Source organism: Acomys russatus, chromosome 1 (assembly GCF_903995435.1).
Source record: "Acomys russatus chromosome 1, mAcoRus1.1, whole genome shotgun sequence".
NCBI classification, from domain to species: domain Eukaryota; kingdom Metazoa; phylum Chordata; class Mammalia; order Rodentia; family Muridae; genus Acomys; species Acomys russatus.
The window spans coordinates 21,925,325-21,948,655 of NC_067137.1; the positions used below are offsets into that span (position 1 = coordinate 21,925,325).

At 51.4% G+C, this 23,331-nt stretch overlaps 1 protein-coding gene across 1 annotated transcript in view; it reads right to left on the reverse strand.

Moving 5' to 3' along the window:
• The window catches only part of Togaram2 (TOG array regulator of axonemal microtubules 2), a 58,385-nt gene that overhangs the window by 20,560 nt on the left and 14,494 nt on the right, over window positions 1-23,331 (reverse strand). The window contains exons 3-15 of the mRNA XM_051170081.1: window positions 22,605-22,718; window positions 20,800-21,087; window positions 19,309-19,520; window positions 18,399-18,589; window positions 14,490-14,536; window positions 13,981-13,988; window positions 12,222-12,380; window positions 9,936-10,086; window positions 9,573-9,737; window positions 5,975-6,128; window positions 4,955-5,060; window positions 3,610-3,845; window positions 1,571-1,729 (exon numbers count right to left, since the gene is read on the reverse strand). Coding sequence (XP_051026038.1) covers window positions 1,571-1,729; window positions 3,610-3,845; window positions 4,955-5,060; window positions 5,975-6,128; window positions 9,573-9,737; window positions 9,936-10,086; window positions 12,222-12,380; window positions 13,981-13,988; window positions 14,490-14,536; window positions 18,399-18,589; window positions 19,309-19,520; window positions 20,800-21,087; window positions 22,605-22,718 — 1,990 coding nt within the window. The remainder of the gene's footprint in view (window positions 1-1,570; window positions 1,730-3,609; window positions 3,846-4,954; window positions 5,061-5,974; window positions 6,129-9,572; window positions 9,738-9,935; window positions 10,087-12,221; window positions 12,381-13,980; window positions 13,989-14,489; window positions 14,537-18,398; window positions 18,590-19,308; window positions 19,521-20,799; window positions 21,088-22,604; window positions 22,719-23,331) is intronic.

A 23,331-nucleotide genomic window follows, 5' to 3' on the forward strand; every position in this document is an offset into this window, starting at 1 on the left:
AACCCCAAGCCTGCTAGTACAATCTTCCTCATTTCAGTGAATGGCACCACCATTGACCCAGCTGATCAGTTTAAATCCCAAAAGCCATCCTTGATCTATCTTTGAAACCCTCACTGCCCATATCCTGATGGCTCTGCCTTCAAAACAGACCTAGTGCTCAACCCATCTCCTCTGACTCAGCCTCCAGCACCTCCTGCCAGGATTGTGCAATCACCATCTGTCTGCTGTCATATGAAAAACAAAGCCATCAGGAGGAAAGGCACTGAAACAATGGTGAGGCATCACTTTCTCCCATCAGAGCCATTAGGTGAGAAGAAGGAAAAGAAGGGAAAAGTATCCAGCCATTGGCCAGACCAAGGGGAGGTAGCACTCAGGTATCAGGGAGGTTCTCAGGGCAGGCACTCTGGGTCTTCCAGCATAGCCACTGGAGAGTGGGTGGCAGTGCTGCACTACGTTTAGTCTAGAAAATTCCCACTCAGCAAACAAAGAAGCTACATGCAACACCCTGTGCAGTGCTGGAGACAGGAGAAGGGCAGATACTTCAGCCTTCCAGGGAACGCTTAGGCGTGAACAGCCCGTGTGACTAACACAGCACCTCTCCCCCCACTGACTGGGGGGAAATGGGACCCCTAGAGCAGACCCTGGTGGCCCCGAAGCACACTTCTCATTCTCTGAAATGAAGGCTGTCAGCCTCACTTCCAGACAGACACAGGGACAACATCCCAGAAAGCAGGAGGGCAGGACCAACTGCAATCAACTGGGCCCCAACTCTGGTTTTGGAAGACGATCAGACCCTGTTGGTCTTTTGCTTCGAACCCCGAACCCTGCTCCACAAACACACTTTAAAGTCCCCTAGAACTTCCCCCATCACACAGCCTAAAACCTCAGCCTCCAAGGTCCTTCATGACCTGAGCCTGCCTACCATGAGCTAGTGTTGCTCTCTGCCCCACCATCCTTCTTCTCCAAGTTGTTTCCATCCTGGGACCTTTATTACTGTTTCCTTTGCCTGGATAGCGTGCTTAGATTCTCTGAGAACTGGCTCTACCAACCTATCCCCTGCACAGTCATGCCTGGCCTCAGCCTCGGGTCTCTACCCTCACTCTCCATTCCATTTTGTTGGTTTTGACTTGTGTGCCCCTTTATCTATAATCTAAAATGTTCATTATATTTATTGTTTGTTGTGTATCTTTCTCAAGTAGGAGGCGGGCTCCAACACAACAGGGGCTTAATTTTCCCTCTTCGTTCTCACATGATTACTTAGGAAAAAGAACGCTCAGTAAACACTCCTGCACAAACAGCTGAATAGTCCGAGATTGGAGCTGGACACAGAGCCCTGTTGCAGGGAGTGGAGGAATAGAAGGTAAGAAAGAGAATCAGAGGTCACTGACCGATGCCTGCACAGGCTGTCCGTGACACTGGAGGAAAGTGAGGACACAGCCAGAAGGAAAGGACCCAGCCTCCATCCACATGATTGTCCCTTTGCTAAGCCCCAAAGACACTGGGCTGTGGAGCCAGGACCTGACCAGAGCTTTGTTACTTTGGCTACACCCAGTCCCAAGTCCTGCCCTACCTGGTGTCTTGGTTAGAGTCCTGGGCCAATCTCACCAGGTTGTGCACCAGCATGTCTGTGTTGTCTCTGGAGCCTGAGAGAAGCTTCTCTGCACCGATCTGCTCCAGGACGGCTGAGAGATGCTTGGCGGTACATTTCCGGACTAAGGGGTTCCGGTGGCTAAAAGGAAACACAACCATGGCCAAGAGGTCAGTCACAGGGTTGGGGTGTGAGGGCCCAGACCAACACACATCCAGATCTGTAGTTGCAGACTATAGACCCTCATTCATGCCAGCCGTGACTTTAAACCCTATCTTGCCAGCTGGGCATAGTGGCACATGCTTTTAATCCCAGCACTCAGGGAGAAAGAGACAGGCAGGTCTCTGTGAATTTGAGGCCAGCCTGGTCTACAAAGTGAGTCCAGGACAGTCAGGGCTACACAAAGAAACTCTGTCTTGGGGGAGGGGTGGGTTCAGAACCTATCTTGCATGAGTGGTGGTAGGGCGGGCAGTGGTTTTTGTGTAGTCATTCCCAATGACAGGGCTAAAGTTGACCACAGCGTCAATGGGAGTGGAAAGAGCAGCTGCGTGAAGCGACATGAAGGTTCCCAAATGGGCCCGTACCCACCATGATCAGGGCATTTCTGAGCCCAAGCACTCCTGTCTACACACGAATGTCGCCATCTTTCTTCTATCTAGGAAAACCCTTCCCCAATGTGCCCTCTTCCTCTCTGTGCTCGTGCTAAGCACGTATATGAAGATGCTTAGTGGCAGTTGAGTTCACTTTCAGTCATTGAGGGGGTGGAGCCTGACTCTGACATGCCCCACCCCCTGTGCAGAACCATACACAGTGCCCCCACTGTTATAGACATAAGAGGGAACATCAGAGCCCTCCCTACTCAGTGTGACCCACAAATCTACACATTGGGTCTGACGCAGAATCTGCACATCAGCAAGGTCCCCAGGACACTCAAACACATAACCCCTGCTCTGGGCATCTGAAGGCAGTCTACCCTTGTCCTTGTCGGTGATCAATCGTCATATCCCCTATGCCAGGCACCATGCCGATCTCCTTTTATCCTTTATCTCCCACCAACCAGGAGTTGCTGTGGTCACCATACCTCAGGAGAGGAAGCTGAGGCAAAGAGAAGACTCGACCAAAGGCACCACTTCTCCCAAGTTCACCCAGCCACAGCCAGTGTTCAGTCATGTCAGATAAAGCAGGCACTGTTCTGGATGCTGCCTCTGGAAGCTAGTCATTGACTCTTCAGAACTCCCTCAGCTGAGGAAGCGAAGGCCTGGGGAACCCAGGTCATGGGGCCAAAGAGCGGCCCATGCTTTGCAGCAGTCACTGGTACAATAGCCAGGGGTCTGCTGGCAGGTGCAGTGGGCTCTAGGTAGGCCGAGAAGCTCACGCCTCAGTGTGATGACTGACTTACAGGATCAGGAAGGTGTCCTGTCCTGGGGGAGGAAGGGCTTGGGAAATGCCTTATGGTTACACTATTGATTCGCTTTTGACTTAAGGGGAAGTAAATCTGGGTCTAACAGTAGTAGCCCATCTCCTCCCTCCTGAGAGAGGCCAGTTTGGTTCCTGGCTCTCCTCACTTGTCCATATTTGTCAGAAAGAAACACTGTTCCCCTGAGAAGGGAGGGAGCCCCTAGGGCACAGCTGAGGCTGTTTCTACAGGCAGCTCCCAAGCGTTACCATGACCACCATGCACCTCCCAGCCTCAAGCGGAACAGCAGCATCCTTCTCCTTCCAGCCATACTCACACCGCTCTCTACAGCCTACCTAGGAAGGGTAGCAGGAGCCCACAGGATACAGGGGTTTACTCCTTCTGTTAAATGGGTGAAACCTGCCATAGATGCCTCTGCATACTGACCCCCAGCATCCCAAAAGACTCTCTACAACCACAGTTTCTGCTTCCTCCCTCCCTGTGCTCATCCCATCTGCCAGGGCCTCTCCCCTGACACACACACACACACAGAGAGAGAGAGAGAGAGAGAGAGAGAGACAGACAGACAGACAGACAGACAGACAGACAGACAGACAGCACATACTAGACACCCGCAGACGTGAGAGCCACCAGTGCACGGGCAGGAGTCACGTTTTCCACCATGGCACCCAGAGCCCGGTTGGCTGCCCGCTGGATAAACTCGCTGGTGTTCCCCATCTTCTGCAGAAGGCAGCGAGCAATCTCCTCGGCCTCCTGGTCCATGCTCTTCTTCAGAGCTCGGAAGAGGTCTCCCAGGGTGCTGATGGCCAGGCGGGACACCTTGGAGCGGAGGTTGGTGACCTTGGAGAGAGAGGAGAAGGAGCCTCCAGGACAGTTGTACCTCCCCAAGTGCTCTGAACACACTGTGTGGCCCTGTCTGCCATTTATGCTGAGGCCCTGCCCTCATCCTTTGCCACACTAGAGATGAAAACCTTTCAGCATCTTTGGGCAGAACAGCCCCGTTCTGTGATTATCATAGCCTACTTTGTTATCACTGTAACTATTAATTCCACATTCATTATTATCTGAAATGTATACATTTGCCTTAAATTTGGAAATTTCCCTGAGGAGGGTATGTTGTGAACACTTGTTCCCTGGTTGATGGTGCTATTTTAGGAAGATGGGGGAACTTTCAGGAGGTGGAGCCTAACCAATGAAAGTAGGTCTTTCGATGTTCTAGCCCCGCCCCTGTCCATGTGTGAACAGGTTGCACGGTCCACCCCTACCACCATACATAGAAATGTTCCCACTTGCCGTGCCTCCCCTGCCACAGTGGGCTGAAATGCCCCCTGAAACCATGAACCAAAATAAGTGTTTCCTCCCTTAGGGCGCTTCTCTCTACCAAGGCAAGCACTAGCACAGCACATTTACAGCGATGGCCGCCCTGTTCTTCCCACTACACTCACTCTGCTGAGGAAGAAACCAACCGCCAGCCCCATGACACAATCCAGCCAAGAGTCAACACGATGTCCTCTGTGTTCATGATCCTCCCAGCCTAGCCGGAACAGCCTGTTCCCAGGGGTGTAGACTGGCCTCCAGGGGGATCAAGCTCGTGTTACGGCCTTTCAGGGCAGGGCCTTGGCTGAGGCCCAAGCCTTGGGAAATGCTATACCTGCCCTGCGGTTGAGGATCAACCCATGACTCTTTAGACATTGCACGTACAGAAGACAATGGACGGTGACAAGTGGGAACGCGAGACTCTCCCAAAGATGACAAGATTACAGATAAAGAAAGAGTTCTCAGCGCTGGTGACTGATTTATAGGCGGGGACCTCCTACCTCAGTGGCTGGCGGCCATGCTCCAGAGAGCCACAGTCTCCCGTAGCTGCTCTGTAACTCACCTGAACAGCTGAGCCATGAGGGATGGGTTAGGGGAAGTGGCAAAGTACAAAAGCTATGGGGAGGCCTCACCTCCGCAATCACTGCCAAGGACACATCATGCAGCCGTGGACCGAGGACCTCCGAGTGACAAGCTGCCAGGCGCTGGATGCTCTTCAGGCCCTTTTCCTTCATTTGCCTGAGAAGCAAGGCCAGGCCCGTTACAGGAGGGGAGGGGGTAGGAGTCCCATTTCTCTGCAGACAGCCCCCAGGGGAGTGTGATTCCAAGGCCTCAGAAGTAGGGTTTCTAGGGTGACACCTGGCTTGGAATTCTAGCTAGTCAATACAAGCTATTTTATGGGCTCTTGGCTGGACCTCCACTCTGGCCACCCAGGACCTGTTTGGGTCTTTGACACAAGATAGACAGTGCCAAGAAGTTGCTTAATTGGAAGGCTTGTGCAAATGTGGTAGGTCACAAGTCCCTTCTTCACTAGTGACTAAGATCATATGTCTTAATTGCATAGTGGGGAAACACTCATATTAATCAGGATTTAGATGGGGATACAGCTTTGATAATAGAATGCTTGCCTAACAGCACAGGGTTTCCTGGGTTTGCTGCCCAACATCATATAAACTACACATGGTGGCGCATGCCTGTCATCCCAACACTCAGGAGGCAGAGGCAGAAGGGTCAGAAGTTAAAAGTCATTCTCAGCAAGTTCAAGGACAGTCTGGCATACATGAGACCCTGCTTTAAAACACATAAATTAATAAACTTGATTTAGAGAACTAAAGCTGTGACCTTCCTTGGTCTCCTTGTTCTGTAGTCAGAGTCCTACTAACCACGACTGGCTCTAACGTGTCACAGAACAGTACACAGGGCCGCTTGGAAAGGCATGCCCAAGAAGTTAGAGATACCACACTTATGAACCCACATGTGTGCATTCACACACCTACACACACACACACACACACACACACACACACACACACACACACATACTTCTTCCATAGCAGCAGACCCTATGGGTGAGGGAGGAAGAGAGTTCAGAGCAGGAGCTCCTCTGTAGCCCTCAAATACTCCCCGTGGCTTGGGCTGTGGCGCCTCCTCACCAGTCATTGCTGTTGAGGCACTGGAGGGCATCTGTCAACCCCAGCTCTGGGTTCGAGAAGGGCCTCAACTCCCTGAAGGCTCGCAGATCCATCTCCTCCTCCTCTTCCTCCCATTCAGGAGAGCCCAAGGTAAGCACGGCAGGCAATGAGTTGGCTGTATTTGAGGGAAAGAGACAGCAGGAATCATCCAGGAGGACAGAGAAACACGCACACACACACACACACACACACACACACTCACACCCTTCATACACTAATCCTGACCCTCAGTGCAGCCCCACACACAGGGAGAAGAGCCTGGAGGCTACAAAGCCAGTCACTATAGTTCACTTGTCCTGACCTCCCATCTGTTGTTCATACTGGTGCCAGCCTTGTTACATTAGGGACATACTGGCAGCCGGGCATCCTACAGAAGCTTGCTGAGCCTGTGACTCACCCCAGTTCTTTCCTACCTTGGTTGGGATATGGCACAATGAGTCGTTAAAAGGCTTCTTGCTCGCTTAGTGGCATTGTATGCTCCCTTTCACCCAGGAGCCTCTGTTCCTTCACTTCTACCATCCATCCTCTAGTGAAAGTGCCCAGGCATGGATCTCACAGGCAGATGGTGATAGAAGGGCAGAGGGCAGTGAAAAGCACTGGAGGAGACTGTCACCTGTGGGGTCAAGATGTGGCCACACTTTTTGGAACTAACAGAAAACAGGGAAGAACCTGGCTGGGGTGTAGCTCAGTGGTAGAATGCTTGTCTAGCATCTGTGAGTCTCTGCGTTCAGTCAAGACAGACTGACAGACCAACAGACAGAGGCAGAGACAGAGACAGAGACAGAAAAGACAGACACACACAGAAAAAGGCACACAGACAGACAGACAGACAGACAGACAGACAGACAGAACCAAAACAAGTTTTCTTTCTTGTGGACAGATTCAAAATAACCAAATTCTAGAAGAATAGCAATGAATTTCAGAGACACAGCACAGCCCTCAGCCCCTCCATGGTGCAGCCAGCTCTGAGCTCTCTCTACCATGTCTCCCTCCTGGCTAGTTTTGCTGTGAGGTTTACTCGGTTCCCCTCTCCAAGATCGACTTTCACTACAGTACAACCAGAAGATCCTGGACCTGGATGCATTTATGAGTGTGTGTGTGTGTGTGTGTGTGTGAGAGAGAGAGAGAGAGAGAGAGAGAGAGAGAGAGAGAGAGAGAGAGAGAGAGAGAGATTGTGTGCATGTCTGTATGTGTGTGAGTGTGTGTGTGTGTGTGTGTGTGTGTGTGTGAGAGAGAGAGAGAGAGAGATTGTGTGCATGTCTGTATGTGTGTGAGTGTGTGTGTGTGAGTGTGTATATGAGTTATATGTGTATGTGTTTGTATGTGTGGATGTGTGTGTATATGTGTGCTAGAGAAAGAGTGTGTGTGGGTGTGCACAAGCACATGCACACATATGTGCTTATTGGAGAGTGAACTCATAGCCTCCCAACATGCCAGTCAAGAACTGTACCACTGAGCTTGTCATCAGCCCTCTCTTTACTTTGTAATGTCTAGACAAAATCTCACTAAATTGCCCAGGCTGGCCTTGAACCTTCAATCCTCTTGCCTCGGCCTCCTGGCTATCTAGTAATATAGCCCTGCACCCCCACTACCACTAGAGTAGTAGCCAGCCTCCCACTGCTCACCCTTCCTCCACACCAGCCTCTAACATCACCTATCTCCCACCTACATTTTAAGCACATACTCACTCATAGACTCACATTCAGACACACAAGGCCCCACAGGGCTCACTTCTGCTTCTGGTCTCTAGGGTTTGTGTTGGCTTTGTCTTAGCCTGCCCCTCTCCTGTCAGCTTCTCACAATGCTCCTAAGCATGCCTTCCCATAGGTGGCCCAGGAAATCCCATTCTCTGGGCACGCATGCATGCGCCTGCATGCACAGAGAGAGAGAGAGAGAGAGAGAGAGAGAGAGAGATGCATGCATGCACACATGCATGCAGAAAGACTTGAGTGAATAAAGGCGAGCTGGTCTCCAGGCACACGATCTCCTGAGATGGCCTGGAAGCTCATGACCTTCAATTAGGACATAAAGACAATCAAGATTCCAGTCCTGAAATTCCATCATTCCCAGACTGGCCAAAAATTAGGTGCAGGTGGCACTGATAAATCAACATAAGTGACACTCCCGTGACTGTGTCAGAGAGTAAGAGGGTTCAGTCTCGGCTTCCAGGGAGGTCTGGAGAGGAAGGCATTGTCTCTTCCCAGTTCTACCCAGGTACTCTCAAGCATGCGCAGCTTCGGTAATGAGACAGTAACAATGAGACTGAGCCAAGACTCAGGACGGCCCGCCATCACCGTGGGTGACTTGAGTCTGGAGCTTCTCTGTCCTGCCCTCTACAAAGTGAGTGGGGTGGGTTAGATGACCAGAGCTTCTCAGTACTGATCACTCCCATGAGTCATTTCTTTCACACACAACCCAGGCCACGGGGCACACAGAATGGTTGCCTCCTCGCCAGCCACTGCTGTTGAGAGAGAGGGAGAGAGGGAGAGAGAGAGAGAGAGAGAGAGAGAGAGGCCTCCCACATGCTAGTTAAGTGCTGTACTAAGCCCTAGCCAAACTTACCTCTTAATTATCTAAAATTGTCACCTATGTTGTACTTTCTTCAAATCAAGTCACAATCAAAGTAGGTAAACTAATATTACTTGGAACAGACTATTATTTATAATAAAAGTAGAATAATCTTTAAATCCCCAGCTATGAAATTTCAGCTAGCTTATGATGTCTCAAACCTAAACACAGGTCTCTTGGTTAAAACCAAAAGCAAAGATGAAGGCCAGAATGGTGTACACACCTGTAATCCTAGCACCTGAGAGGCTGAGGAAGAAAGATCGAGGGCTACACAGCAAGAGCCAGTACATAAGTGATAAATAAAAAAATGATGGACACTAAAACAGGAGCCACAACCTAAGGCTTTCTACTTGACACACCTGAAAAGATGCAAAGAACGGAAAAGGGAGATAAGTCATGAATGTTTGTAATACCCAAAACTCCTGCTTTGCCCTGCCATTTTTATCTGCCACATGAGAGAAAAGGGAAAACAGAATCAGAATGATTAATTTCAACCTTAAAAGAAAGTCTTTACAAATGAAGGGACACATGAATGCCCAGTATACAGAAAAAGAGAAGGGGGGAGAAGAAAGACGAGGAGGAGGGAGAGGAGGAGGAGAAGGGGAGGAGGAGGAAAGAGGAAGAGGAGGAGGACAAGAACAAGTGGTGAAGCTCCTTTGAAAGTGAGATGGCACTTTCCCTGGCTCCTGGACACCTCCTTTGACATGTCCTTGCAAGATCTGCCAATTCCTTGGTTGCAACCAGCCCCATCCAGTCCCAACAGAATGAAGTCACAGGTAGGCTTCCAAGATCTTCCCAGATGCCCCAGGAAGTAGTCCCTTGCCTGCATCTTTGGTCCTCATATATTGATGACTTCTCTAGGACACGGCACACCAGGCTAGCAGAACTGCCTAGCCATCTACTCAACAACATGACAAAGACAGGTAGCCAGGGTCTCCCTAACCATACCCCAGAGCACCCACAGGTGGCTCAGGTAGAGGTCAAGTCCCACCTGATGCATGGCGGGCAAAGCTAGGCTCTTGCTTGCTGACAGGGATGCTGGGAAGGGAGGCTCGGTTGGCCCGCTTTCTCAGGAGGACTCCAACGTTGTTTCTGCGTGGGCTGCTCATCCCAGTGGGCACAGACAGAGTTCCACTGCCCCGCAAAGGAAGGAGGCCTGTGGGGGGAAATCCTAGACTAAACAGGCCCTCTGCATCCAGGGCATCAAGTTTCTAAGGAAATGTTGCATCATCAGTAGGTAACAAGGGAATGGACACAACTCCTGTCCTGTCTCAGGATGGGGAAGGAGAGGAGTTGTGGGCAGCTCCTCTTTGGGAAGGTTGTCTGGGAGGCTCCCCCACCAGTGCCCCAGTACCTTCCTTTGCTGAGGTTCTCCACGTGCCCAAGCCCTGGGAAGCTGACTCTCGGCCCGTCTCTGGCTCCTTCGCCCTCCGGAGCAGCTCCATCTCTGTCAGCTGCTTCAGTCTCATCTTTTCCTGAGCAGACTTGGAAATGGTGACTTGGACCTGGAACAAGGCCAAGGACGTGTCTACTAACCTCAGGAAACCCAACCAGTCTTTCTATACCTCCATCCATTTCATCGAGAAATGCAAGGCTGCCTCCTATGGGTGTCGGCTGCTGTTCCAGAGTTAACAGTCAGTGTGTCTGTAATGCCATATGAGCTATGCTAGAAGAAAAGTAGAACAAAGATGGCAGCCCGGTGCACGCCTTTAATCCCAGCACTCAAGGCAGAGGCAGGCAAATCTCTGAGTTTGAGGCCAACCTGGTCTACAGAGCAAGGTCCAGGACAGTCAGGGCTATACAGAGAGAAACCCTGTCTTGGGATGGGATGGGAAGGGAAGAAGACATTGTAAAAATGGGATGAAAAGCCCCATGCACCCTTTACCCAGCCTCCTTCAATGATGCTATCAACAATAGACCATTGTGACTTCTGTTTTCCAAAGGTCGTGCTGACTACTACATCCAAAGACTCCAAAGCATGGGAAACCGTTAGGGAATAATGGGACATCCGTGCAAGAGGGGGTATGGGAGTGAACCAGGGTAAAGGGGGGGCACAGGGACAGTGGAGCACAAAGGCCGTCAGCAAGTGATGCTGCAGACACACAAAATATGGAGAGAGAGGAAGAGAAGCCAAAAGCGGACCTGGGATTTGGGGCCTGAGCAGCTAGGAGTTGCCATCCAGTGGGTGGAGACCCAGTGAGGTAAAAATGCAAAGCAGGAGGTCTAAGTGTGGCAGATTCAGAACCTAATTAGATATTTAAGTAGAGATGCTGGAAGTCAGGGGAGGGAGGTGCGGAGAGGGCTTTGACCGTCGTTAGCCTGCGGTACTTTAGACACACTGGTTAGTGTCATGGACTGGAGCACACCTTCTGAGGTAGATGGCCCAGAGACCAGAGGACTGAGCCCTGGGGTCCTCAGTGTGGACAGGTCAGGAAGATGGAGGGGTGTACAAAGGAGGGAGGGGATCCGCTGTCTTTCGTGAATGCCAGGAACAGCCCCTTTCTCACCTCTGTCCCAAGGTGAAAAATTCAAGAGGGACATGTCCCAAGTGGAGTCAAAAGCTGGCAGAAGAGTCAAAAGCTGATATGAGGCAGAAGAGGGTAAAGATGTGGCATTTGGGGGCCTCAGGGAGGTGGTGGGGACGGAGGCTGTCAGACTGGAGTGTCCTCGGGAGAAACAGGAGTTTGGGGGATTGTAATACTAAGATGGAAAAGCTAGCAGAGAGCCGCCGCTGGGCTGCTGGGAGTGACATGGGTTCAAGGGGAATGTCTCTGACATAAGGAAGCGGCCAAAGGCTAACGCTGGAGCTCTGGGTGGATGCAGCCAGCACAGAGAATGGTAGTGAGCAAGTGGGACCGTGGAGTTGGGATAATATGGTTGGGACAAAACAATCTGTAATGTCCGGGCCTGCGGAGTGAGTGGTGGAGGCAGGCTGGAGGCTAAAATCACCTCACACATAGAACTTCTGTGGCCACCCTCATCATAGCGTGGCCCTCATGATGTCAGCAAGGCATCTGTGTCTGCAACACAGCCCACGCTCAGGGCGGACCCTCCATATCTGCCTCAGAGTTAAGCTGCCATACCTGTTCCAAAGGACGAACACATGGAGCTCGTAACAACGGCTCTGTAAGTTTGACTAAATTCATCTCAATCAGGGAAGAGAAGCCACCTCCCCGAAGGTCACCTTCCAAGTGCAAGGTATTTGTCAGCCTGTCAAGCACAGCTTTGGCCCATCAGCCTCTGAGTCAGCTGCCTCTCGGCTGCTATCTTTGGGGGGTTGGTTCAAATTACTCAGCCTAGTTCATGTAAGCCTTCTGTCCTTTTTCCTTCCGGCCCACAGGCGACCTTCTTCTGTCCTTCCCCCCTCTTCTCTCATCCGCATTCCTCCTCCCCCCCCCCTTCTCATTTCTCTTGCTCTCTGCAGCCCTCCTCCCCAAATTATCCACAGGCTCTGCCTTTAAGTGCTAGGAGAAAGGGCCTTGGCCATTCTTGGCTCTGCCTCATTTCTCTACAGCAGCTCTCAGAAGCATGCTTGCATCTAGCAGGTTGCACTCCTCAGCTTCTCCCCCCACCCCACCCCTTCCACATCACCACCTCCCCCACCCTGCCCCACCCCCATCCCAGCTCACTTCCCTGGTACCTTTGCGCTGGCCTCCTTCTGGTCCTCTTCATTCCCCAGGGAGCAGGTTTCTTTGGCATGGCTGGAGGAGAGCTCTGTCGAAGTAGAGGCAGACTGTGATGAAGCCAGGGACTTTGGGGCTGCTCCAGCAGGCTTGGCTTTGACAGCTGGGACCTTTGGCTCTGAGAAGTCAAGAGCAGGGACAGAGCTGAGGACGTGGCATTGTGGGCTGTCGATGGGTCCCTGACCCTGTGACTGATGGACGGTCCCGTATAAGGCCTCAATCTCTAGTCCTTCTGGCCCACACTTACCTAATGAGGAAGCTAGATGCTCTCCAGATGCCGGGAAGGTCAAGGACCATGCCATTCTCCATTCGCTCACTCATTCATTCATTCATTCATTCATTCATTCATTCACTCATTCAGAAAGCAAGCACTAAATATGTTATTCTAAGATGGGGAGAGGGTGGGAAGACAGTCAAATGAAATCAAGCCTGGCGACCATTTTATATCTCTCCAACAGAATTAGAAGGGGCCAGGGAATTTCTGAACACTGGCCCGACCCTCTCAGTTCACAGATGGGAAAAGTCAGGCCCAGCAACCTTCATTCTCAAACAGTGCCAGTCCCACAGAATCTCATTGTCGGTCTATATTTTCCCCAATCAGTGGATTTGAAGGTACTTTTTTTTTAATAGAGAGAGAACAGGGATGGGTTCCTTAATTTCCTCCTGCCCCTAAATTTGGTTATTCATCACCTCAAAAGAGCCAGCTAACCAGGGGGTGTCATTGGAACTAGGGCTGTCATCTGGGGAGGCACAGGGCTGGAGAGAGCATTTTGTGTATGTTTCGACACAGCCCCTTGGTCCCTCGGCTTGTAGAAAGGTCAAGAAGGGCTAAGAAGCCAAAGATGGGGGAGAAAATGCAGGGTTTCAGGGGCCAACTGATCAGGATGAGGTCTGTGAGAACACCACAAAATTTGAGACAGCGTGGCAGCCCTTACTGTATACCATTGAGCAATGTCACCCCCACTTGACAGCCAGAGACAAATTGTTCTCTAAGATCTTTTATATATCCATTTTCTTACCTACACTCCTAAGGGACACCAAGAAAGCCTTGTCTGAGCAGCTGTCCCTGTTTAGAGACACCTGATGACACAGTCTCTGAGCCCAAACCCCCATGCCAGCCATCTGAGGGCTAGCGCATAAGGACATATGGGGTCTCATGGGTCCCCAGGCACCCCAGGCACATTCCACACAGCTGAGACAAGGAGACAGGCAAAGCACTTGCCTCTGAGGCATGCTTGCCAGGGCTGCCTCTCAGCCCCAGCTCAGCATCCTGTCCCAGAGCATCCTAGGCAAACAGCCTGTCACTCTGCCAAATGCCTCACTTGCCGAGCTGATTAGTCAGGGGCCTGCCAGGAAGTTGGTCACCTTCCTGCCAGTCAGTAGAACAGCAGCTATACACAGCCTGGGCTGAGTGGTCCTCTTAGGCCATGGCCTCTTTTCCTGCCCCCTAATCACTCTCCAGCCCAAAAACAGCTTCCCTTCATCCCATGCCCTGTCCCCAGCAGCAGATCAGCAGCCCGGAAGGAATGACCTACATTCCCCCACCTCCCTCCCCCTCCTCCATCCTCCTCCTCCATACCCCTCCTCCATCTTCCTCCTCCATACCCCTCCTCCAGCCCCCTCCTCCTCCCCTGTCTTTCCCTTATTTATCCCTCCTCCTTCTAGAAAGCTGCCCTTCCCCCACTTCCACCCTCTGGTTGGCCCTGCTCCCCTGACCTTTGACCCTGAGGTTTATGAGAAGTGGTTTTCTGTCTCAGTCCAGGGAGGACATCGCTATATGCTTAACGCAGAGCAGAAGTCTCTGCTTGGTGTGTCAGGCCCACTCTGGCGCGATGCAGCCCTGAATGCAGGACTGGCCCAGCTGCTTCCCAGGCTCCAAGGTGGTGGGTGAGCTCACTGAAGCTCAAGGTAGCCTAGGTCAAACTACTCAGCCAGGATTACCCGGCTCATCGAGAGGAGCAGCCCATCCCCCTCATTGAGTCCATCAAACCCTGTATGAATTGGTGTGCTTCCTGGTGCTCTGCAGAGCAGAGTACCACTGTCTTCCTAGTGCCTGGTGCAGGTTTATCGCCACTCTATAGTGTGATGACTTGGGCTTCCCCATCCATCTGTGGCATGAGGGGCCTGACCTGAGAGCCCTCGGGTCTCCCCTAGCCTAATTCCATAACCCAGTCCATGGAGGCAAAGAAGCAGAAAACAAGATGAGAGCTCATAGGAATACGTACCCAGAGGTTGAGGGGTCTTTTCCAGAGGCCTGTTCTCACAAGTCAGTCTTAAAAGTAAGAGAGAGAAAAGACCTGTGTGAAACCCAGTTAGCCAAGGACACCAGGGTGAGAAGCTGGGGGCTGCTCCAAGGTAGGGAGACAAAAAAATGGAGCTGGTTCCCTTGTCAGGGTGGCAGGAGGCATAATGCCTTACAAAGACTAGGTTGATTGATTATCAGCCAGTCCAGGCTGGGAGGCCACACCCAGGGCTAGGTGCTTCCCTGGTCCTGTGATGATCTGTTTCCTAGAAAACAGCATCCCTGTGAAAATTACTGTCTTCCTCTAGACCCATGGCTTTGACTCTAGCTGGATGGAGGACCTGGGACTTCTACTCTCAGCTCCTGCCACAGCCCCTGCCTTGGCCTGTGTTGTGTGGCAAGTGTTCTAGGTACTAAGCCATCTCTCTTTGCCCCAAGGCTCCCCCACACTTAAAAAAAAATATATGTGTACATGTTGTACATGCCTGTTTGTATCGGTATTTAGGAGTGGCAGCATGCATGGAAGGTATACATGCAAGTGTGTGCGCTTGCGAGTGGAGGCTCAAGGCTAATACTGGCTGTCTCCTTCCATCGCTCTCTGCCCTACGTTTTTGAGACAGGGCCTCTCACTGAACCTAGAACTCGCTGTTTCAGCTAGTGTGGCTGCCCAGCTTTCTCTGAGGAGTCCGTCCCCACCTCTCACACACAAGGGTCACAGAGGGACCGTGAGGACCACCAGCTTTCATGTGGGTCTAGGCAACCAGCTCTCGCGCCTGCACTGCAAATGCTTTGCCTGCCAAGCCACCTCCCCAGCCCTGCAGTGGCCTCCTAAAGTCAGAGCTCGGCCCATCCCCATACCAAAGAGCTTTTGATGACACCTAGCTGCTTCTAGATGGGGCCCACACCCTTGGGTGAGGACTTGTGCTCCCCTCATTGGCTGAGCCAGTCTCCCAGGCAGATTCTTTGTATCTTCCTAAACACCTCTGTCATTCCTCCCTACATGTCCTTCCTCTCCATCTTGCACAGTCTCACCTTCAAAACTACTCCAAGATTAATGCTAGCACTTGGGAGTCAGAGGATACTGGATAGCTGTGAGTTCGAGGCCAGCCTGGTCCACAAAGCTAATCCAAGACAGCCAGGGCTACACAGAAACCATGTCTTGAAAAGCAAAATCCCTCCAAGAAATCATCCCAGCCTGACTGAGATGGCTTTCCATTGGGTTTCCCGACAGAGTGGGCAGCCTCTGTCTCACCTCCAGTGTCACTGGATCATTCAGTGATCTGCCCACAGATCTCTCTCTCTCTCTCTCTCTCTCTCTCTCTCTCTCTCTCTCTCTCTCTCTCTCTCTCTCTTTCTCTCTCTTCCCCAAAAACATATTCACCCTGGTTCCCAAAGCACCTAGCAGATAGTAGGTGCTTAGTAGTTTTTAAGTAAATAAGCGATTAGGTGGGTGAGTGAAAGAAGAGGTGGTAGAGTGAATTTCCCACCTATTAGCTAGACAGCCCTCACAGAGGCAGTGAAGAGAGAGCCAAGCCTCAGACGGACAGCATAAGGCAAGTGTTTCCATGCCGGGCACTGAGATTAGCATCACAGACTCTTGAGATATGGCCCCTGGCCCATAAAGTGCCAACTTAGAGGACAGAACAAGGTCTAAACAAGACAAAATAAATAAACGGAACAAACACAAAAAGAAACAAAATTGGTTTAAATAGCCAAGATGTATTAGTTAAATTGCTAAAACCCTGGAAGAGAGGTGGGACTGGACAGGCAATCCACGTCACGTGGGCAGAGCAGAGGTGGCCTCTTCCTGTCCTTGCTAGCCATGAAAGGCAGCTGAGGCAGGGATGGAAGGACAGCGCTGGTGTGCAGGACAGGAAATGATGCTCTGGGTCAGGAGCCAGCGCTCCCACAAAGGAGTGGGACGGCCCCTCTATATAACACAGGAGCAGGCAGGGTGCTCCAAGCAGGCTCCTCTCAAAGCTGCTGGAAGCAGAAGAAAGGTGAAGCGAGACGGAGTCATTACAAGGACTGCATGGGGACTGAAAAGGGAAGGTGAGGCTGGACATCAAGGGACTGGAGAGTGCAGACTAAGACCTTTTGCATGGAGTTAAGCAGTTGTAAGTGCAAAGTGGGAGTGACAAGGACCAGACGGGAGCTTCTGTGTATTTTGTTATTGTAAGAAAGGCATGTGGAGGGGCAATCTGTGAGGGCCCGGAGGCACACAAAGCCAGAGCCAGACTGCTGAAGGTGCAGGCGATGGGCAGCTTCTCCATGGAGGGGCGATTGGGGAAGCCATGGTAACATGCACTCCCTTTCCCTACTTCCTCTAATGTTGACCAGTATCTGCCATGAGAAACCAGAGGTCCCAATGAGAGTGTGGGTCTCCAGGGAGAGGTCAGGCCATGACAAAGTCACCCAGAGCCCTATGATCCTGGAGATCATGGGTACAGGGAAAGGTTCCAGGAAAAAAAAAAAAAAAAAACAGAAATTTTGAGAAGGTCAAATTTAACTGACAGATAAAAGGCATGTGGGAGACTGCCTGGAAGGTCAAGACATGGGCCTAAAACCAAGGAGAAGGAGAAGGACAAAAAAATCCAAGGGCTAGCCACAGTCTAAACAATGTGAGAAAGTTAAGTTCTGTAATGGGAAAAAAGTCTTTGGACAGGTATGGACTCTACCACTAATGCTGCCGAGAGATGAGAGGAGTCTGGGCCTGAGGAGATGTGTCCAGCAGTAAGGAAGGCCAGTCTGGAGGAGAACCACATGTGAAGGTGAAAATGGAAGAGAGCTGCCACCCAGGGGCAAGCACATGGAAAAGTTCCCACATGCCAGCAGGGCTAGACAAAGATGGGAGACACAGGTGTGTGCACAGAAGGCAGAGTAGGGACCAGGAAACCAAGGAAGCCAGAGAGAAATAGGAGCCTTCAGAACATCGGGGGGGGGGGGGCATGACAACCATAAGTGGCAGTTTAAGTGAGACATGTCCCCCAGATGGCAATGTAAGCTTAGGAAACATGGCTTTGCAGGAGGAACTACGCCATGTAGAGAGTCTCAGAAGGCTCACTCTACTCCCAGTGTTCTCGCTTTGCTTCCTGCAGAGGGTCAAGATGTGAGCTCTCAGCATCCAGCCCCACCATTCCTGATGTGTCCTCACCATAACAGACTCTTACCTCTCTGGAACTCCAGATAAACCTCCAAATAAACCTCGGTCCTGTGGTATTTCATCATAGCAACAGAAAGGCAAACTAATACACCACACGAGGAGAGCCAGGCCCACACTTGATGAGCATACACTCACATGCATCCACAGACACACACACACAAACATGTACACATGTGATCAGATATCAGTCTGGGCTGGCCCCTGAGTGCTGATGGCTGTTTAGAAGGCTCTGCCTGTCTTCTTTACAAGCCGACCCGTAATAATCGAAGGTCTCTGCCACAACTGTGTCTGGGTATGAAAACCAATTTTTAAGTCCAAAAGTTTTATGGAAAACCCATATACTCACACATACGCATACACAAACACGCACACATGTGAGCATGTGCATACATATGAAAATGGTGTGCTTTTCGCATCCATCAGTTAAGAAAACACATGATAATAACGACCCACCATGAACTTGGTCATGCCTTAAACAATTTGTATCTTTTTTCATCACTATGGCAACTGTGGACATTAAGAACTTAGAGAACAGGCTGTCTGCAGCGCTTGTCATGTACGCCTTCAGAGCCAGCTGGCTAAAGCCCAGGATTAGAGAAGCCACAACAACAATGCTATGGCCTCCATGGTGATTCAGCATTGAGGAGCCCAGGGGAATGGCAGTGGGGTGGGGCAATTTACAGGAGAGATGAGTACAAACAGACTTGAGCTTTGAGGTTGGCCACTTACTGCGTCTGTGGGGCCCTGGGTCCCGTAAGCACATCCTGGCCTGGACCCAAGGGGTTGGGCAGGGAGCCAGGCCTGCCGGAAGAGGTCCCTGTGGGCATCCGAGTCTTCGGGATGGGCGGGATCACTATGCCTCCTAAAGACTTGTGCATCTTCTCATCGTTACAATGCAAGTATTGCCGGGAAACCTGCACCTGAGAGGGGAAGACAGCCTGGTCCTTGGAAGCACAGCGGCACACTGTATGTTCAGCTCCTGAGGACCTCACAGAGTGTCTCCTACCAGGAGACAGCTGGCCAAAGGATGCTGGGAAATGTCCCCTTGTCTCTCTCTTTTCGGTCTCCAAGCCCCAATCCAGCCCCTCTGCAAGGGTCATCCCTTCCCAACCACTCCAGGTGGGAAAACTGACAAGCTTTTCTGTTGTTTTAGTTCCTTTCTGAAATTTTTTTTAAAAATCTTCTCGTTTCAGGAAAAAAAAAATCTTTGACTATGAGAGCTGGAAGAGACCCTCCAAAACACTCTGCTTTTACAGATGTACAAAATGGGGCCCAGAGGGGGGGTGGCCCCTCCATGCCAACTCATTGGCATTCGACAAGAGATGACCAGAAAACCGGACAAATCCCAAGCCATGGATACCAAAGAAAGCCTGAGGGCCACCAACTCCAGGACAGGCAGTGTTGTAGCCCCTGTACCTCTCAGGCAACGCAATGCCCCCCAACACTCCCAGTCCAGCCGTGAAGGTCTGGAATAATGAGGAGAAATGGAATGAGACCCTAGAGTCTCTCTCAATGTCACCCTGATCTTGAAGACTGTCCCGCGACACTTGCAGGGATGCACGGGGACAGGGGTTGGTAAAGGAAAAAACAGCAGACAGTGTAACTGCAGCAAAGACCTGGAGTTGTGACGCTCCCTTACCTCCTGGGCACTGGCTCCCAAGGCCTGGAGACCCTGTCTGCCCCCAGGAGGATCCAGCTCCTTCTCCTTGGCACTGCTGGCCTCGGGGGTGGTGGGGATGCTCTGGATGGGAGGCATTGGCCTGGGCACCCTCAGGAGCCTCTGTGAGGTGGTACGGGGGATGGTGCTCCTCAGGGGAACTCCTTTGGGGCCTCCTCCAGGATCCAGAGAGGCTGAACAAGGGTGAGATGGGGGATGAGTTAGTACTTGCAGCACCAGGAGCGGGGGGGGGGGGGGAGGGTTGCCGTGCTAACCTTGGCCTTGTGTGCTGGGAGAAACAGGGGTCATGAGTGAGCAGGGCACCCCCTCCAGCCCTGCCCCACCACACCCACCAGAACACTAGAGAAGCCGCAAGTTTGGTGGGTTCCCTGTTCATTTCCACAGAACTTGGCAGAAATGCAAATCAAAGTCAAAGATGGTTGTGAGTGGAAAGACAGGAGAGTGTTAGGCCCTGGATAGAAGCTATGTGACCCTCTGTGCTTCTAACTTGGGATCTAAAATGGGCCTCCTCAGACTTATGTTTGGAGCATTTTCTCCGCAGCTGGCTGTGCTATTTGGAGTAACTGTGGAGGCTTCAGAAGGCGAGGCCCAGATGGAGAAGGGAGGAAGCGGGTCGCTCCAGACAGGCCTTTGAAGGTTACAGGCCAGACTCTGGGTCCAGCCTTGTGCTCAGCTTCCTGGTTTATCTTGATAAGGACTAGCCTCGGCCACAAGCAACCACTTCCATAAATGGAGCTGCCCCACCCTGCCTTCCCCAGCATGGACTGAAATGGTGAACCAAATAAATCTCTCTTCCCTTCAGAGAGGTGACAGTAATAATATAGCTGCTAAAATTCAAGGAATAGACTCAATAGAATAGCCAGCCACGTCCCTGGTGAATCCCAGTGTAGGGACACAAAATGTCAGTCTGGTGCCAGGGGCTGAGCCATTTCTTCTCCCTCTGCACAGCTACCAACGTGGGATACACCTGACTGACACTCCTAAGCTAGACTAAAAGAGACACTGCCCCTCATCGTCATTTCTGTTACACTTTTTTTTTTTAAGAAATAGGTTATCCCTACAAAGCTATCTATCTATCTGTCTATCTATCTATCTATCTATCTATCTGTTAGTTTATTCAGTGCTCTGCCTGCATGTACACCTGCACACCAGAAGAGGGCATTAGATCACATTATAGATGGTTGTGAGCCACCATGTGGGTGCTGGGAATTGAACGCAGGACCTCTGGAAGAGCAGACAGTGCTCTTAGCTGCTGAGCCATCTCTCCAGCCCTTTCTGTTATACTTTATTCTCAGTGTCACCTGCATATCCCCCAAAGCAGCACCCCCTCGGTAGAAGCCCACTGACCAGCCCCAGGGAACCTCCAAAAGCTTGACCACCTGCCAATCCCCATAACTTGGGTAGCCTGGAGTCCTTGACCTCAGAGTGGGTGGAGGCAGGGTCATGGCTCACCTTGAAAAGATGCTGCCATGCCTTCTGAGAGCCGCCTTTTCTTAAGCTTGTCTTTAATCTGGATAGTGTCCCGGGCCACACTGCTGGCCTCTGACTCCAGGGAGGGGATGGCTGCCACAGGGTGGGGCCCCAAGGGTAGATTTCTGAGGTTCCTAGAGTAGCCATTCCTGGCCTGCAAGCCTTTCAAAGGAGCGTCCAGTGTGAGGCTACCCTGGTCCTCATGTGTATTCAAGAGCTCTGATGGCTTCTCACTGCTCGGCAGGACACTGGACACTGACTGCAGAGAGGCTGAGAAAGACAAAAACACAAGGGCCAGGGTGGCACCGAGCACCAACAAACTTATTAGTATTGCGTCCATAGAATAGTCAGCCACGTGCCTTGGCGAATCCCTGTCATTCTGTGCTTCAGTCCTTCCTGGGGCCATTTACTGATAGTGGTGCCACAAGACACCTAACCCTGAATGAGACCAGCATGATGAGATCTTCAGGGAATAAAAGGGATCAATATGCAGAGCAGGCAAGAAATACTAAATATCCAGGAAACCGGCTGGCTGTCTAGCCAGGGAAAATATGCATCAAGTTCCAGGATTTAATCGACACTGTTGGTATACTGAGCATTGTCCAGACCGTGGAGGGGCAGAGATGAGGAGGACTTTGTGACAAGGAGCTTCCAATTAGAAGAATAAGATATGCTGTTAATAGGTTCAAGGTACATATGAGATGTGCCCTAAGTTACAGAGCAAAATGTTCACCGCGCTTGCTGCTGTCAGGGGTGATATAGAAGGCGGTGGTGAACTCCTGGGCCCAGAGGAGTCCTGGAACCTGGAAGTGCCAGGGGAACTGTGGGCAGGAAGATTGCAGAAGCTCTTCCACATTGTTTCACTTCCTGGAATCCCTTGATGTCACAAGTCCTAAGTCCTGGTGCTCAGGCGGCAGGGCTTGGGCTCTAGCTTGCATACAAGGCTGGGACAGCCAAACTCCCGCACCAGCCATGGCCTGAGAGAGCATGATAGCCTGAACCAAGCAGGCCTCCACTCAGAGCAGAGGGACCAGGCCCTACCCTAGACAGCCTGTAGCTAGACACCAGAGCAGAGTCCAGGGCCAGAAGGTGACAGAGGGGCCAAGGGGAGCCGAGACAAGCACCAAGGCAGGGCTGCCATGCTCCGCACTCCTCCTGGTACTCATGCCAGGCACCTTCCTGAGCCCAAGACGCAGCCCCCAAGGAGGACAGCCCTGTCTTTCTGGAGTTTAAGGGGCCCCAGGTTCCCAGAAGGGCTAATCCCGCCCCTGGAATCTCCCTCTACCACCCTCATCCAGATGAGACTTTCTTTGTTTGTTTGTTTCTACATTTTGTTTAAGATTTTTTGTTTTGAATTTTGGAGGATTCTTTTTTAGTTTGGTTTTATTTTCTTCTTCTCTGATCCTCAGAATAAATTAAGAAACTAGACATCACTCCACTCATAAAAGTTGGTATATAAGTGTTTTATAACATTTAAATGGCCACAGAGTATTATTTTCAGCTTTTAATTTTTTTTCTTTTAGACAGAGTCTCACAAAACCCAGATTTTGGACTTTGATTCTCTACTTTCCCCAGCATGCTGAAATTAGTCTCTAAGGAGCATCTTAAGTAAGGGCCATGATACAAAAACCAAGCATCTAGATACCGTCATTCGTCCTCCAGGGTGGATTCCACATGGCCAGTGTCTGCCTATAGGTTCTATAGGATCCTCTCCTATGCCATGACAAGACCCCAGAGAGGCCGCCAGAGCAACCAGCTATGACTGAGTTACCAAGCCCGATCCTCACCTTCACCATAAGCAAGAAGACCGGAGTCGATGCTTCCAGATGGGGGCACTCGGAGCCCAACACTGGTCCGAGGGACACTGCCACAGTACACAGCCACTGGAGCCAGAACTTTGGCTGGGGACAGAATCACAGGGAAAGGTACCTTAGACTCCTCTGGGGCCAAAGTGGGTATAAGTGAAGAACAGGGTACCCGTACCCACTGCCATTCTCCCCTTGGGATCTCTGCTAGAAGGTCCAAGGGCAGGTCCTGGTCCTCGCACCAGAGCCTGGTCCATGATGGGGCGGGGTGACAGGCAGGCAGTAACTTCAAACAATCCCACAAACTTACCATGCCCCAGCCTTCACTAGCATCCCTCTCTCCTCAAATCCTGCCTGTTTGCTCCCTCGTGCCTGATTTCTCCCTCTCTGCCTATTTTTTCCCTCTCTGCCTGATTTCTCGCTCTCTGCCTGCTTTCTCCCTCTCTGCCTGCTTTCTCCCTCTCTGCCTGATTTCTCTCTCTCTCCCTCTCTGCCTGATTTCCCCCTCTCTGCCTGCTTTCTCCCTCTCTGTCTGATTTCTCCCTCGTGTCTACTGTCTATCTCCCTCCAGCTTCGGGTCAAGCCCCCTAATCATTTTTTTTCACCCTCCTTCAGAGTCCACTTCCTCCAGCAGCCAATGAAACAGATCCCTGCTGACCATAGCCCCGGCTTCTGTCACAGTGAGTCTCAGTGCTCCTCCTGGGCCACT